Genomic DNA, 14,625 nt, shown 5'->3' with positions numbered 1-14,625 from the left:
CCCGCACTGGAGCAGTTCACAGTCCTGAGGGATATGGGTCAGGTGAAGAGTAAATTCATGACCCTGAACTTTAGGAAAGCAAAATTTCAGCTCTTCAAGGATTTACTCTGGACCCCTCCCCTTCCCCAGGACCCCCTGGAAAAGTACCCTCAGGGACAAGGGAACAGAACAGCAGGCAGATTTTTAAAAGCAGTATTCCAAAGGCAGTGCAATGTGGAGCTAATGAAGGAAGAAGACCCTTTCCAGTTCCATACCACATGAAAGAACCAATAAATGTGACTTTCCACCTATAAGAAACAACTGACAATTCACAAGTAATGTGAATTCACATTATTCACAAGATGAAAATGAAGAGAATCTTCCAAATGAGTTGAGATTTCGTGGAGTTTTTATTCTGATTCCTGCCTAGAGCTGCCACTGAAGAAAATGGTCCTCGACTGGTTGTTGGAGTCTTGTCTCTTCCTTCCACTTCTTCACTGCAGTGATAAGCGGCACGAGGCTGGAGGCAGGCTTGGCTGATTCTACAAATGGATGCTGCCCAAAGGAAAAAAAAAAGACCAAAAAAGCAGTGAACCATGACTTTAGAAACTCACAGACTCAAGCAGGACTCCTCTGGTTCCCAGAAAGATGCAGAAATACAACTGAGGGGCCTATTTGCACCTCCATGGTGAGGTAGGACCTGCCATCACAAGCCCACTCATCGATTTATCCAGCTGTCTTCAGCTTGCTGGGATTTTTGCCCTGCTGAGACTCTAGGAATGCTGCTTTCTGTCCCAAGGGTTTGTCCTTTCAGGAAACTGCAAAGGCTCATACAGGTTCCTCTTTTTTAAGACATGAGCTGTGCTAATTTTCAGAGAGAGAGCAGTGTCTGCCTTTCCATCCCCTGCCCCTCCTGTGCTGCCTGGCACGTTCCTTCCCAGCAGGGACAGCCCATTGTCATGTCCTGCAGCTCCTGATCTGCCACAAAACCTGGCAGTAACCCTGTAGCAGTTCTCATCTGCTTGACTGTGCCAGGCAGCAACTGGGGATAGGACAAATCCTGCTCAGCTGTCTCTGTTTGGGTGGCAGAAACGTCTGAGAATGTGCCAGGAGGGACAAACCAGGGCCCCTCTGAGGCTCTCAGTGAGCTTTCCACAGCCTGTTCCTTCCCACAGCCAAATCAACAAATCCCACTTGACTGGGACTGGTTTCATTGGGTTCCTCCACCACTATTTCAAGCCTCTGTACACAGCACCATTCTACTTCAGCCCTTTTGCCACCAGGTAAAACTCAATGTACTCCCAAAGTACAAAACACGGCCAGAGAAATGATCAGAGGGTAGAAAATATCTCCTCTGAGGAAAGGCTGGGAGAATTGGTCTTGTTCAGCCTGGAGAAGAGAAGGCCCTGGGGAGACCTTATTGCCCCCTTTCAATAGTTCAAGGAGGCTTATAAGGAAGTTGGGGACACATTTTTTAGCAGGACAGTTGCAATAGGACATGGAGTAATATTTTTGAATTAAAAGAGTGTCAATTCAGATTAGGTCTAAGGAAGAAATGGTTTACTACAAGTGTGGTGAAACACCAGCACAGGTTGCCCAGAGAGCTGGTAGGTGCCCCATCCCTGGAAATGTTCAAGGTCAGGTAAGACAGGGCTCTGAGCAACCTGATCTACTTGAGGACATCCCTGCTCATTGCAGGGCACTTGGACTATATGGCCTTTACAGGTCCCTTCCAACCCAAACCAGTCTAGGATTCCTCACAGTTCTCATTTGAAAAACACTAAGATGGGAGATCAATATGAGAGGGGCCCATGATACTTTGGAGTTTAATTAATGAGGGACGCATCCCTCGGGCAGCCATTCCGCCTGCAGTCACTCTGCACTTTACCTGCAGGAGTTCCTCAGCAGACCAGCGCCTGTCCTGGTCTGTCTCCAAGCAGCAGGTCAGAAAGTCACGCAGCCAAGCAGAAACTTGCTTGGGGTTCTTCAGCTTGGGTGCCCCTCCGGTGGCTATCAAGTACTGAGCCTAGAGAAAAAGGAAACACGAGATTCTGCCTGTTTCTTTCATATCCCCAACTGCTCTCCCAGACCCCATGGTTTATGCTCCACATCTCTGCACTGCTCCCTGGTCCCTTAAGCTACCATAAAACAAAAATCATCATCTTTTTTGTTCTGTTCTTGATAAAAAAAAGTAACTGGAGGAAAAACAAGGAAATACATCAGTGATTCCTTGCATAAAGAAACAAATGTTTGGAACCTGATGTTCAACACAGAAACATTACGCTGCCTGCACAAAGGTACTGTGATGAAGATGCCCATTTGGGCAGATAGGAGCCACCTGCAACTGTGTCTCTCAGCAGTCTCCAAATTCCAGATCAGCTTCACTTATGAAGTAATAGAAAAACTTTCCACAGTCTAATCAGAAAAAGGAGTAATTCCATTCCTATGGTAACCCTCTGCTCATTTGGATACCCAATTAATGACGTGCCCATCCCAGAAACTGACAGGCAACAAACAGGAGGTTTTGGCAGGCTTGGACTATGAAAGAAATATGGTCACCAAGTGTTTCAGCAAAACTAGACAAGAAGCAGAACAGACTATATGGCCTTTACTCCATCATCTTCCAGTTTTAGGCAAGCTTTCCAGTGAGAAGAAAGGGAATGCAGTTCGTCTTTCAAAACCACTATTTTAGAAACCTCGCTGGGTTTAGATTTCTTTTCTTCTTTTCTGGAAAGATAAGACTAGTTCTGATACGCTTGTGTCATGTTTTCAGGGTCATCTTCACAGACAGAAGAGCTGGAACAACTTAAGACCCAAGGCAAAGTGTTGCCTGAGAATGGGGAGTCTTTGCCTGTGGTAAGGCTTGAAATCAGTATTTGCAGAAGCTGCAAAGGGGCAATAAGCTCATCAATTTGTATAACATACCAAGAAACAGCCAAGGCATACAATTCCAGCTGCAGTCTGTGAAAACGAGATCCTTAATTTATCCAGGCCAACCAGACACATGACACAAGAATATACACATGGTTTAGAAGTGTGAAATTTTACAGATCCATAGGATTTGGAAAAGATGCTACAGTTTTGAGGAAAATTGATGTGCTGTGGTTAATAAAGGAAAAAGCAAGCAGAACTGCTTGGTTGTTTGCTTTGCTGGTTGTTTCTTTTTCTTTTAAAACTGAAACTGGGAAGGTTCAACCTGCATTTCAGAGGATAATGATGACACTGCTGAACTCTTCACTGAAAAATTCTTATCATTAGGAGGCAGAGCTCAAAGTGAGTTCAAAAAGCACATGAGAAATGTCAAGCATCACTGAAGGCCAAAATGGCTATAGGCCACTTCTTTTCTGAGGTTCCCCCATTGACATAACCAAAACTACAGCAGCTGCTGATGTGCTCCAAGGACATTTTTAGAAGTGGGTCTTGATGGAACTAGTTCAAGGTAGTGGGAATGAGACTTTGTCTTATGGCAGACAGAACATGGGACAGATAAGAAAGACATTAGTATCATTAAGTATTTGCACCTTACCAGAACAGATGTTTCATTCTGGTAAGGAACTTCTCCTTCCACCATTTCCAGTCCCACGATGCCAAATGACCATATATCCACTTTGGGACCGTATGGTTTGCTTATCACAACTTCTGGTGCCATCCACCAAGAAGTCCCAATCACTGAGTTTCGATAACTCTGATCAAGGCTGAGCTGAGCAGAGAGGCCAAAATCAGCTGAGGAGAAAAACAAATACTGTGAAAGCCTGCTCAAATTAGGAAAACAAACAAAAGACTTCCCCACTCTAAGTGTGAGAATGCCATGTTGAATCTATCTGGAAAGCACACCATGTTCTGTTTCCTCAGGGTTGTAGCCAAGGAACTATGGAATTGGCCACTTCAAAAACTGCCACATTTCCTAAACTGCCCCCAGCAGCGTCTTTTATTCACCAGAAGTTTTAGATTGTAACTCCCTCCCTCTGGAAGGGGCATACACAAGCCAACATCACTCTTGACACCTTGCAAAGTGCGCCTGTGCTCTCAGGCTCCATCGGGAGTCCATGCACTCCCAAAAGCACCACTTTTGGGGAACTGGCAGTCATTCAAAAGCAGCCCCATGCCCCACATCCCTGGAACGCTTCACCTGACCAAGGATACCCACCCAACTTGACAGATCCGTCTGTTCTGATGAGAATGTTTGAACTTTTTATGTCTCTGTGGATCACCCCGTTTGAGTGAAGGAAATATAGTCCTTGCAGGCACTGAGAGAGAAAAGAGAAACAGACGGGTAAAAATTAGTGATCTGGTTTCATCACACAAGAAAGAAAACTACTCTAAAAGATTTCCTTTCCAGGAGAAGGGTGAGTAATGGCCGAACACGGTGCTATCAAGAGGAAGAGCTTGCTGATCCAAAACCAGTAGAGGAGCAGCTTTCTAAGTGAAGGCATATCAGCTTTTGAAAGAGAAATGGTAATTGTTGTTCAAGGCAAACCCAGCCAGAATGACTGCTGCCGCAATGGATGTGTTCTCCCACCCAGATAAACAAGGGTTTAAGTCCCTCCCTCTGCTATGAAGTGGATCACTTTTGGGTGGGAGGCTGCAAGACAAAGATTTTATTGCTGGCCTCCACAGCAGACTTGGAAATAGCACATTAGTCAGTTTCCAGAAGCAAACACCACTTTGGTGCAAACACCACTTTTTAAGCTGAGGACTGTGAGAAGTGAGTCTCTATTTCTCTATGCCCTTAGTTTAAAATTCTGCCACCAGCATGTTTGCTTTTACAGGCAAGGAATGCAGTGCAGACAGGCTTCATGCAAATGTTGCAGAGGTAAGTGGAGAGGAGCAAATAAAAATAAAAAAGAGAGAGAATACCACAACAACATGTAAGACTATAAGAACAGAGTACAGTGAGGGCAGGGACACTGGCAGGCAGTTCACTTCAGTTGCTCTTTCTCTTCCACATCATAACAGCAACACAGAAACAAAGCTCCGAACATGAAAATCACTCCTGTTCTTACCACCTGTTTAGCAGGACAGTGCTGTCCAAGCCATCGGAAGCCCAAGCAGGATCCCTTACCTCCCGACTGACAGCTGCCATCTGTCCTTCAGACATGCATGTCTCACTGATAACATCATATAAAGTGCCTCCATCCACGTACTCCATGACCAGCCAGAGTTCCTCCTCCACAATGTAGCTGAAAAAACACAACAAGGGCATGGAGATGACTGCGCACAGCTAAACTGCCTTACGGAAAAGGTGACAGTTGATTTTTGTTTCCAGGTCCCTTTTAAACGAAGACAGAATAAAATGAATAGACATTCTGCCTAGGCTGTACAGTGCTTGCAATCTGTGCAGTCTAAATCAGAAAAGCACATCTGTGAAAAAGGAGATGTCTTAGATGGCCAGCAAGGATAAAGGGCAGTTTAGTAACAAACAAGATAAAAGAACTGCCACACTATGTATTTCTGGAGACAAGCACCTAGTCTTCCTGGCACCCACAGCAACAGAAAAGAGTGAGAAAAGCCCCAGGGAAATAATTTCTGTGATGGTTTATCAGCACTTAAGACCCTTGAAAAAAATCAACGCCCAAAACTGCAAAACAGTTGGAGGCAGCTATTGATTTAGTGAGAAAAGGCTGATCCAACTTCTTGAACTATGTGTGCCAAAAATGATTAATGCAGACAAAATGCAATCTCCTCCCATCTGCTGGAGATGAGTAGATAAATAATAATTAATTAATAATTAACAGCTCAATTTTCTGCCAGTAACCAAAGCGTTTTTTTAACCTTGGATGCTTGCAGTATGTAAACAAACATTCAGAACCAGTCACCTGTCCAAATAGTTAACAATGTTGGAATTCCTATTTGTCCTCATGACCTCGATTTCATTAAGAGTTAGTTCCTTGCTGGTTTCTTGAAGACTGATTTTCTTTATGGCCACCTAAAATGACATTGAAAATCATAAACTTAAGAAGTCGGTGGCACGAGACCACAACCAACATGCAGTGAGTGATTTTGGAATGACACAGCCGAGCTCTGTCAAACTGCCTTGTGATTAGACATCACAGTAATTGGGAACTGACATTACAATGCCTATTTCTCCACCTGCTTGGGTGTCAGTTGAGGACATGTGGCCATGGATGTTCTGCCTTGTCGACTTGGTAAAAATGGTCTCTCAGCTATCAGCCACGAAGCTCTGACCACACTCTCTGCACACACATTCTTCTCAAATGGACTTAGTTTATCAACACTATTGTCATTCACACATTTTGCAAGCAGGAAGTGAATTTGTTCCTGTGAAAATATATCAAAGTAGCTGGAAATCCTCTGGCAGCTCTGTGCGGTTTGATCATTATTTCAGCAACTGCTGCTATTCTCGATTGCACAACAAAGCAAACACATACACTGTGGGTAAAATGCCATCTAAAAAAGACCATTAATGTTACCCCCAAAAATAAAATTCTAGCACTGCCACACTTCATGAATTTTGATTTTGCTACTCTAAAGAAAATTCCTTAACACACTTTACATTTGCAATTGTTGTGTGGGCTTAAAAAGAATACATGCATTGGTACTCCATGGATAAGCCCTGGGCTATAAGCAGGGCTTAGGGCTTTTAAGACCCCTTGCAGACCTCTCTAAGCGCAGTTCCAAGGTGCAACACTGCAGGTGGATAAGGAACTATCAGTAAGATTCAGATGTATTTGCTGACTGCCAGGAACGAGAATTCAGGAATCTGAAGCTGTAGTCACAAAGAGCAGTGAGACTGTCTAAGACACCACCTTGTCTGATCTTATTATGAGTATCCCTGTAATGGATCCCTGCCACTGACAATGGACCTAAACAGGGCGGTACTGCTTAGGAGAAACTGTTGCTCTCAATAAACATCTTCTCGGTGATCTGTGTGTGTGTGTGTGTGTGTGTGTGTCAACCAGCTTCTCTAGGACTGAAATACAAAGCCCAAGCATGAGCTCTCCTTCATTAGGTCTTGCATTGTGCTTTAGAGATGAAAGACACGATGAAAGAAAAAAGCTAAATCCTATCTGTGTCTGAACCTGCGATTCAGAGAAATTGGGCCTGGATGATGGCAGTTGCCATCACCTCGTTGATGCATATTTAGCCATTAAGACCAAGCTAGGGCGTCCTTCTCTGAAAGATACCATTCTTTCTGATAGCTGAAAAGGACTAAGTCTGTCTCAAATGCCTTTTGCAGGCTGACACTAGTCTGCACTTCTCTTGCCTTTGCAGTAAAGATCTACTGGTGACCCAAAGCTCCAGCCACAGCTCACACCACAGGGGAAAGCATTCGAGAGCTGCAGAATCTGCGGGGGTGTTGACACTTACCTGTCCTCCAGTGGCAGTGTCAAGTGCTTTACAAACAGCTCCAAAAGCCCTAGAAGAAAGGAGAAGCAGTTTAGGCCTTGGAGTGAAAGCCAGCCCAGACAGGAAATCTCTGCTGTAAATGCCTAAAAGCTGCAGGATCCACAAGGGATCTGTCATCAGGCAGATGATTTTCCTCTCAAGTGCATCAACACCAGGTCTATTCATGAAGCTTTGGGTTTTACTGCCTTGGCTAAATAAGAGAGCTTATTCTGTTTTCAGTTTCTATGTGGTTATAATCCTGAGCACCAAATATTTCCTTCAGCAAAATATTGGAAAGAAATGTTACTGAGAACTGTTATCTGACAGCTATCAGGTGGTAAGTTGCTCTTTTAGGCAATAAAGTTTCTTCTTTCATAAGCGTTGCCGTATTGAGACATACAAAAATGATTACTGCTAAGAAAATGAGAGATGCCATACACTTGAGGGATAGGAGATCATCTGCCTGCTCCTTGTTGCAGGCAAGACACTGCCAGCATCATGATGACTTTGACAATGCCTCGTGACCACAGGTTTAACTTCTGACTAGTACTGAGAGATGGGACAATCTGAACATGTTTGCAGCTTGCCTGACTTCACACTTGATAGATATTACACCAGCAAAATACATGGCCCATGGTTTTGTAGAAGTAACTGTGGTTGGACTCACCCACTGCCAATGTTTTCCAATTCAATGTATTTCTGCAAAGGATCACCCACGCTCACCATTCTCCCTGAAAGAAACAAAATGCAAGATGCTCACTTTAAAATTGAGATGCTGCCTTTCAGGAGGTCCGAAATGCAGCCCCACTGTCTGGAGCTCTGAGTCCTTTGTGAGCAGCTGGGTAACAACAACAACAATAACAAGACTGGTAATTCCGCAGCACAGAGGGTCTGCACAAAGACTGACTTTTATACAGTCCTTTGAAGAGTTACCTTGACAGGAAACTAAGCACATAGAGATATGTTCAGAGGAGGCAGAGATCAGAAGAGAACAGGTGCCAAGGCAAGGAAGTTTGTCATCTACAAATATTAAGGAGAGCTGGAACAACAGCCATCAGGGGCAGGGCAGATATGACAAATGTCAGTAAAGCCCGAGTGAGCCCTGACAACCACTATGAAGAAGCCACAGCCAGATTGAGCCCTGTTACTAGCTGGGGCCCCCATTCAAGACAGAACATTATTGGCTTTGAGATCAGACACAAGGAGGTGCAGATCAATCCACTTTTTGTCTCAACAGGTGATGGCAGACACAGAGTAAGCTGGGCTCTGTTCTGAACTCAACCAGTGATTATCTGAGAACACAGCACTGGCAGCTTGAATTGGTTATCCTGCAGAATCACAAAGGGCTTGCTGTGTTTTCCTAGAGTCTGTTCTGTGCAGGGGTTGGGGCCAATGCTGAGGATTCTAATAGTCTTAACTGGCTGGGAATCAGCCATGACAGAATGCCATGTATCTGAGGAATATATAGTGGCTGGGCTGGAGGCTCGCTCCTGGGAATGCCTGCAGTGCAGTTTTCACACCACGTAGATGTGTCTCTTTGATACATCCTTACAAACATAAAACTAAGAAATTAAATAGGGATTATAAAAATATCTTTTTTTTTCCTTTGGGGGCATATTGAAAACGCCCCTTCCTCTCTATTTGTGCTGTCATCTGATGTTCTTTCAAAAGAGTTCTCACTGACAAAAATGTAGCATTCTTACAGAAACAAACTGTAGAAGTAACAGTGACAGTAATAACAATCATAAAACCCACATCAATAAGATACCTGGCGCAGGAGAGTTCCTTCAGGATGGAGGACAATAAAAACCTGACTCCACGAAAAGAATCCAAACCCAAACCAAACAAAAAAAACCCCCAACCAACCAACCAAAAAGCCCACAAACCCACAAAACTCAAATCCAATCAACTTCTGTGAATTTAGGAAGCCAAATATTCTGATCAATTTGGGCACTACCACACAGGACTCCACTAGGTCACTCACTAGGTCACAGCCTTCTGCTCATCTGGGAACATTTCCCTGCTTTTGCCTTTAGCAGAGAGGGACGCTCAGCCAATGCAAACCAGTCCAACCTTCCCTCAGAAGCAGTAGGAACACCCAGAGTGTTCTCACTGACTCAAAGCACAACAGTTTCTGTAGGGAGTCCTAAATGCCCCTGTGTCACTAAACTGAGGAGGAACATTTGGCACAGCTCATGCTGAGACCTGCACACAAAACACTGCTCCATCAGACAAGGAGTACACAGGACATACTCAGTATGTTCAGGGACGCCTCCTCTACCATGTCTTGCAGAAAAGCTTCCACCTGGTCTGAGCTGAGCCAACTGCTCGTTGTCAAGTTTTCAGGCTGGGGAGTGGAGGCTTCTTTAGACGATGCTACTGCAGCAGTAGGTTCAATGATAGAGTCTATGTAGATCTGGGATAAGAGATAAGTTCATGTCAGAAAGGTGGCTAGCAGAGATTGCCCTGGGATCACATTTCAAATGATAGCCCTTAGGAAGATGCTGTAGGCCACATCCAGGACTCTTAAACTGGATTTTTTTTGATGTCCACTTCTCAAACTGAATTGGAAAAAACAAAAGGCTGGTTCTACATGAGTTAATGGACAGTTTCATATTCTATTTTAGCAGCTTTTCTAAAAGATGACTGCAACAATGACTGCTCCACTTCCTCCCAAGAATTCTTTTCCCCCTCCAAGTGCTGCAGACACAGTTGCAGTTCCTTGTTGTAATGTTCTACCTCCTCATCTTGAGTCTTCTTTTCCTCCATCATCTTCTGTAAGTGCTCAACCTCCAGCACCTCCTCCCTTGGCCATTCCTGTCCCTTCCTCTGACCTTGCTGAGCTTTGTTGCCAATCACTTGCTGGGACAGTTTGGGGGCTGCCAGATGAGACGCCAACTCTTCCACCTCAAGTTAAACAGAACAAAGCAGTCAGAGACTACAGCTTCTCACTGTCAGCCATAAACTGTGAGGAAAGGGAAAGCACACAAGACGACCAGATTCCCAATGGATACAGACAACTTGTTCCATATGTGGGTCAGCATGTTCACCTGAAGAAACACCTCAAAAAACAAGGCTAGCGGGAACAGGCCAGCAGAAATCCATTGGGATTATTGCTGGACAAAAGGCCAAAGGATGAGCCCAGCTGTCCAGGGTGACAGCTAAGAATCAGTGGACCAGTAAATCTCCTTCAGATCAGCTGTGAGAGAAACCACAGCATGAAGGCAGTCAGAGTGATTACCCCCATCAGCTGCTTATCTGCAATGGAAAGGCAAGAAGGTGGGAGGACACCTCTTTGGTGACTGGAGTGGCTACCGCTGTTTCACTCACCAGCTTTCGTAGTGTCTCCTTCTGCTGCAGTAGGAGATTCACATCCTCTTGGATATTTTTCATTTCTTCCTCGTGCCTTTCTCCCATGGCCTTGATCTCACTCCAAGCTCTCTGCAGTTCTGCTTGCAGCTTTTCCCTGCTGTTCTGTAAGCAGAGGGGGAGAGAAAGTCTCTTGACTGGAGTTCCTGCCACTGTTTCCCTCATCTCGTTTTGCAGATCCCCGCTCTGCTGAAATAGATTCATTTCATCTTGGATGCTTTTTGTTTTTTCCTCATGTCTCTCCTCAGCTGCCTTGGTCTTCCTCTGAGCTTCAGGCAGCTGTGCTTGCAGTTTTGTCTTGATGTTCTGTAAACAAAAATGGAGAGAAGGTTACTGGGACCTGCCATCAGGCTCAAGTTTTTCCTATTTCAGTCTCAAAATTACATTAATTCAGCCACTTCTCTCTGTTTCTCTATGCAGCTCTGCTTCCATTGTAACCCTCCCTTCCTTGTGCTGATCACTGGAGATTACAAGGCTCTGTGCTTTCAATGCCCATGGTAGCTCTTACTTCCTCAGGCCCAAGACCTATGTTTTATGATCTTGTTATTGCCCTTCACTGTTACCTAGCTAGTCAGGTTTACCTGCCCATTCTCTTTCTGCTCTTCCTCCTGCTGCTCTAGCTGCTGCTGGGTTTGAAACAGCTCTCCCTGAGTCTGCATGTCTAACAAAGCAATCTTCCCACGGTCTTCTTCTGGCAGGACCTGCACAGAAATGAAGAGAAGCAGGTTTAAACTTCCCATACAACATTTGTATGGCAAGACTCAAAGTCTGATGTGCTCATGCATTCCCAAAGCACTGTGCTGCTGCTCTCCTGGGTCATTATCTGCCTATGGAGAGGCACAGATTCCTAAGTGAGATGGGCAGTACAAACACGGTCCATCTGTAACTGAATCTCCAACAAACTCTTAGGCAGCTAATAGGAAATGTGTGGCATTTCTCAGTTGCCCACCCTCACTGAGCCCCATTAACTTATTAGCTTACTCACCCTCAGGATGCAAATGAAGGAAGATGTTGTGTAATGCATGTATAAGAAAAGTCACCAAACTCCATCTAGAGTGGGTGATTGTTCCACCTCTTTGGATGGCCCAAAATTTAGGGTATAAAAAGGGGGCTTTAGAGGTGGAAAAGGCTAGAGGAGGAAAACACCTCTGGGGGAGAAAAAAATGCCATCTCTGGAGGAAAACATCTCCGTTTGCCCCGAAACAGTCGACGGTTTGTGTATCTCCTCCCCTCCTGAAGGGACGCCTGAATAGAATCAGGAAGCATTTCCCTTTTCTGGTCTGTTCAGCTGAGTTCACCTCAGTATTTCAAGCTTTTGGAAGCAGCCATTTGGAACTATGTTCCACCCCTTCTGAGACCGACCTTCTCTCTACATTGCAGAGCAGTGTAGGATTCTGCTCACCAACCAGGATCATGGCAAAGTTAAGCATGTAGTCTAATTGTGCCTGTTGCTAATTAGTCTGTAGAGAGGGGCAGGTCCCTCCAGAACACAGTGACACCTATATGTCACGAACAGCAAGTGCTGTCTGGTCAGAAACTTGCAACACTGCCTTGCACCAAAGACAGTGCCAACCAAAGCTGGTGCTTACTGATTCAGCTTGTCCAGGCTGTGGTGCAGCAATCGATGGAGGGTTGTTGTAATTTTCCGCCTCTTTGCCCTCTTCCCCAGGAACAGAGGGAGACCGAACAAGTTCTAATGGTGGTTTTGCACTCTGCAGACAGAAAATAGCTTGAGGGATCAGGAGTAACTTCATTTATACCTTATTTATGTCCAGCTCTATACCTAGGTGTATCTGAGCTGTTCATTTAGCTACTTAGACAGTCTGAGCAGAGGGGAGGGTCCCTCAAGGGCACAGTGTCACCTACATATCCTGCACGGCCGAGAGCTTGGTCTTTGGAACACTCTCTCCTCTGGGGACAGGGAGCCAGCACACAAGGCACAATGCCACTCACTTTTACACTGGTAGCACTTAAAGACAAAATGCTACCTCTTATCTTGGGATTCTTGGAATCCCAAAAGAGAGATTTATAGCCCCTGTCAGAAACCCAGGAAACTGATGCCTGAACATGGAAGTCCAAAGCCCATTCTCCAGCTGTCAGAGGCTGGAGTGAGTCACTGTGTCACTGCAGAACTCCATCTCTCAGCATCTTCAGCCACAAATGGCAAGTGCTGTCTGGTCAGAAACTTGCAACACTGCCTTGCTCCAAAGACAGTGCCAACCAAAGCTGGTGCTTACTGATTCAGGTTGTCCAGGCTGTGGTGCAGCAATCGATGGAGGGTTGTTGTAATTTTCCTCCCCTTTAGCCTCTTCCCCAGGAACAGAGGGAGACCGAACAAGTTCTAATGGTGGTTTTGCACTCTGCAGACAGAAAATAGCTTGAGGGATCAGGAGTATCTTTTCATTTATACCTTATTTATGTCCAGCTCTATACCCAGGTGTATCTGAGCTGTTCATTTAGCTACTTAGACAGTCTGAGCAGAGGGGAGGGTCCCTTGAGGGCACAGTGCCACCTACATATCCTGCAAGGCCAAGAGCTTGGTCTTTGGAACACTCTCTGCTCTGGGGACAGGGAGCCAGCACACAAGGCACAATGCCACTCACTTTTACACTGGTAGCACTTAAAGACAAAATGCTACCTCTTATCTTGGGATTCTTGGAATCCCAAAAGAGAGATTTATAGCCCCTGTCAGAAACCCAGGAAACTGATGCCTGAACATGGAAGTCCAAAGCCCATTCTCCAGCTGTCAGAGGCTGGAGTGAGTCACTGTGTCACTGCAGGACTCCATCTCTCAGCATCTTCAGCCACGAACGGCAAGTGCTGTCTGGTCAGAAACTTGCAACACTGCCTTGCTCCAAAGACAGTGCCAACCAAAGCTGGTGCTTACTGATTCAGGTTGTCCAGGCTGTGGTGCAGCAACAGACGGAGGGTTGTTGTAATTTTCCTCCCCTTTAGCCTCTTCCCCAGGAACAGAGGGAGACCGAACAAGTTCTAATGGTGGTTTTGCACTCTGCAGACAGAAAATAGCTTGAGGGATCAGGAGTATCTTTTCATTTATACCTTATTTATGTCCAGCTCTATACCCAGGTGTATCTGAGCTGTTCATTTAGCTACTTAGACAGTCTGAGCAGAGGGGAGGATCCCTCAAGGGCACAGTGTCACCTACATATCCTGCAAGGCCAAGAGCTTGGTCTTTGGAACACTCTCTGCTCTGGGGACAGGGAGCCAGCACACAAGGCACAATGCCACTCACTTTTACACTGGTAGCACTTAAAGACAAAATGCTACCTCTTATCTTGGGATTCTTGGAATCCCAAGACAGATTTATAGCCCCTGTCAGAAACCCAGGAAACTGATGCCTGAACATGGAAGTCCAAAGCCCATTCTCCAGCTGTCAGAGGCTGGAGTGAGTCACTGTGTCACTGCAGGACTCCATCTCTCAGCATCTTCAGCCACAAATGGCAAGTGCTGTCTGGTCAGAAACTTGCAACACTGCCTTGCTCCAAAGACAGTGCCAACCAAAGCTGGTGCTTACTGATTCAGGTTGTCCAGGCTGTGGTGCAGCAATCGATGGAGGGTTGTTGTAATTTTCCTCCCCTTTAGCCTCTTCCCCAGGAACAGAGGGAGACCGAACAAGTTCTAATGGTGGTTTTGCACTCTGCAGACAGAAAATAGCTTGAGGGATCAGGAGTATCTTTTCATTTATACCTTATTTATGTCCAGCTCTATACCCAGGTGTATCTGAGCTGTTCATTTAGCTACTTAGACAGTCTGAGCAGAGGGGAGGGTCCCTCAAGGGCACAGTGTCACCTACATATCCTGCAAGGCCAAGAGCTTGGTCTTTGGAACACTCTCTGCTCTGGGGACAGGGAGCCAGCACACAAGGCACAATGCCACTCACTTTTACACTGGTAGCACTTAAAGACAAAA

General features: G+C 45.4%; 1 protein-coding gene across 3 annotated transcripts; it reads right to left on the bottom strand.

The window, feature by feature from the left end:
* Positions 1 to 366: 366 nt before the first annotated feature.
* On the bottom strand, positions 367 to 14,399 carry LOC135407553 (serine/threonine-protein kinase PAK 3-like). Of its 3 annotated transcripts, XM_064642682.1 has the most exons (16): positions 14,231 to 14,399; positions 13,583 to 13,705; positions 12,933 to 13,055; positions 12,285 to 12,407; positions 11,277 to 11,396; positions 10,657 to 11,001; positions 10,066 to 10,233; positions 9,580 to 9,742; positions 7,994 to 8,057; positions 7,309 to 7,357; positions 5,796 to 5,905; positions 5,042 to 5,159; positions 4,127 to 4,226; positions 3,506 to 3,702; positions 1,868 to 2,005; positions 367 to 534 (listed from the first exon to the last, which is right to left on the bottom strand). In XM_064642682.1, the coding sequence occupies exons 5-16, from the start codon at positions 11,352 to 11,354 to the stop codon at positions 406 to 408; spliced, it is 1,659 nt and encodes a 552-aa protein (XP_064498752.1). In that variant the 5' UTR covers positions 11,355 to 11,396; positions 12,285 to 12,407; positions 12,933 to 13,055; positions 13,583 to 13,705; positions 14,231 to 14,399; the 3' UTR covers positions 367 to 405. The 3 variants fall into 3 exon arrangements, with proteins under 3 accessions (XP_064498752.1, XP_064498750.1, XP_064498751.1); XM_064642680.1 differs by lacking the exon at positions 12,285 to 12,407 and having other exon boundaries at positions 14,231 to 14,286; XM_064642681.1 differs by lacking the exons at positions 12,285 to 12,407; positions 12,933 to 13,055 and having other exon boundaries at positions 14,231 to 14,286.
* Between the last annotated feature and the right edge of the window lie 226 nt (positions 14,400 to 14,625).

This window comes from Pseudopipra pipra, chromosome Z (genome assembly GCF_036250125.1).
Source record: "Pseudopipra pipra isolate bDixPip1 chromosome Z, bDixPip1.hap1, whole genome shotgun sequence".
In the NCBI taxonomy this organism is placed as follows: Eukaryota; Metazoa; Chordata; class Aves; order Passeriformes; family Pipridae; genus Pseudopipra; species Pseudopipra pipra.
The sequence above is the reverse complement of the archived record's forward strand: the minus strand, read 5'-3'. Positions and strand labels throughout refer to the sequence as shown.

Coding starts and splice junctions, on each gene's coding strand:
- LOC135407553 (XM_064642682.1), bottom strand. CDS start 11,354: ATGCAGACTCAGGGAGAGCTGTTTCAAACCCAGCAGCAGCTAGAGCAG. Junction 7,358..7,993: donor TTGGAAAACATTGGCAGTGG/GTGAGTCCAACC, acceptor CCTTTCTTCTAG/GGCTTTTGGAGCTGTTTGTA. Junction 2,006..3,505: donor AGAATGAAACATCTGTTCTG/GTAAGGTGCAAA, acceptor CTTTTTCTCTAG/GCTCAGTACTTGATAGCCAC.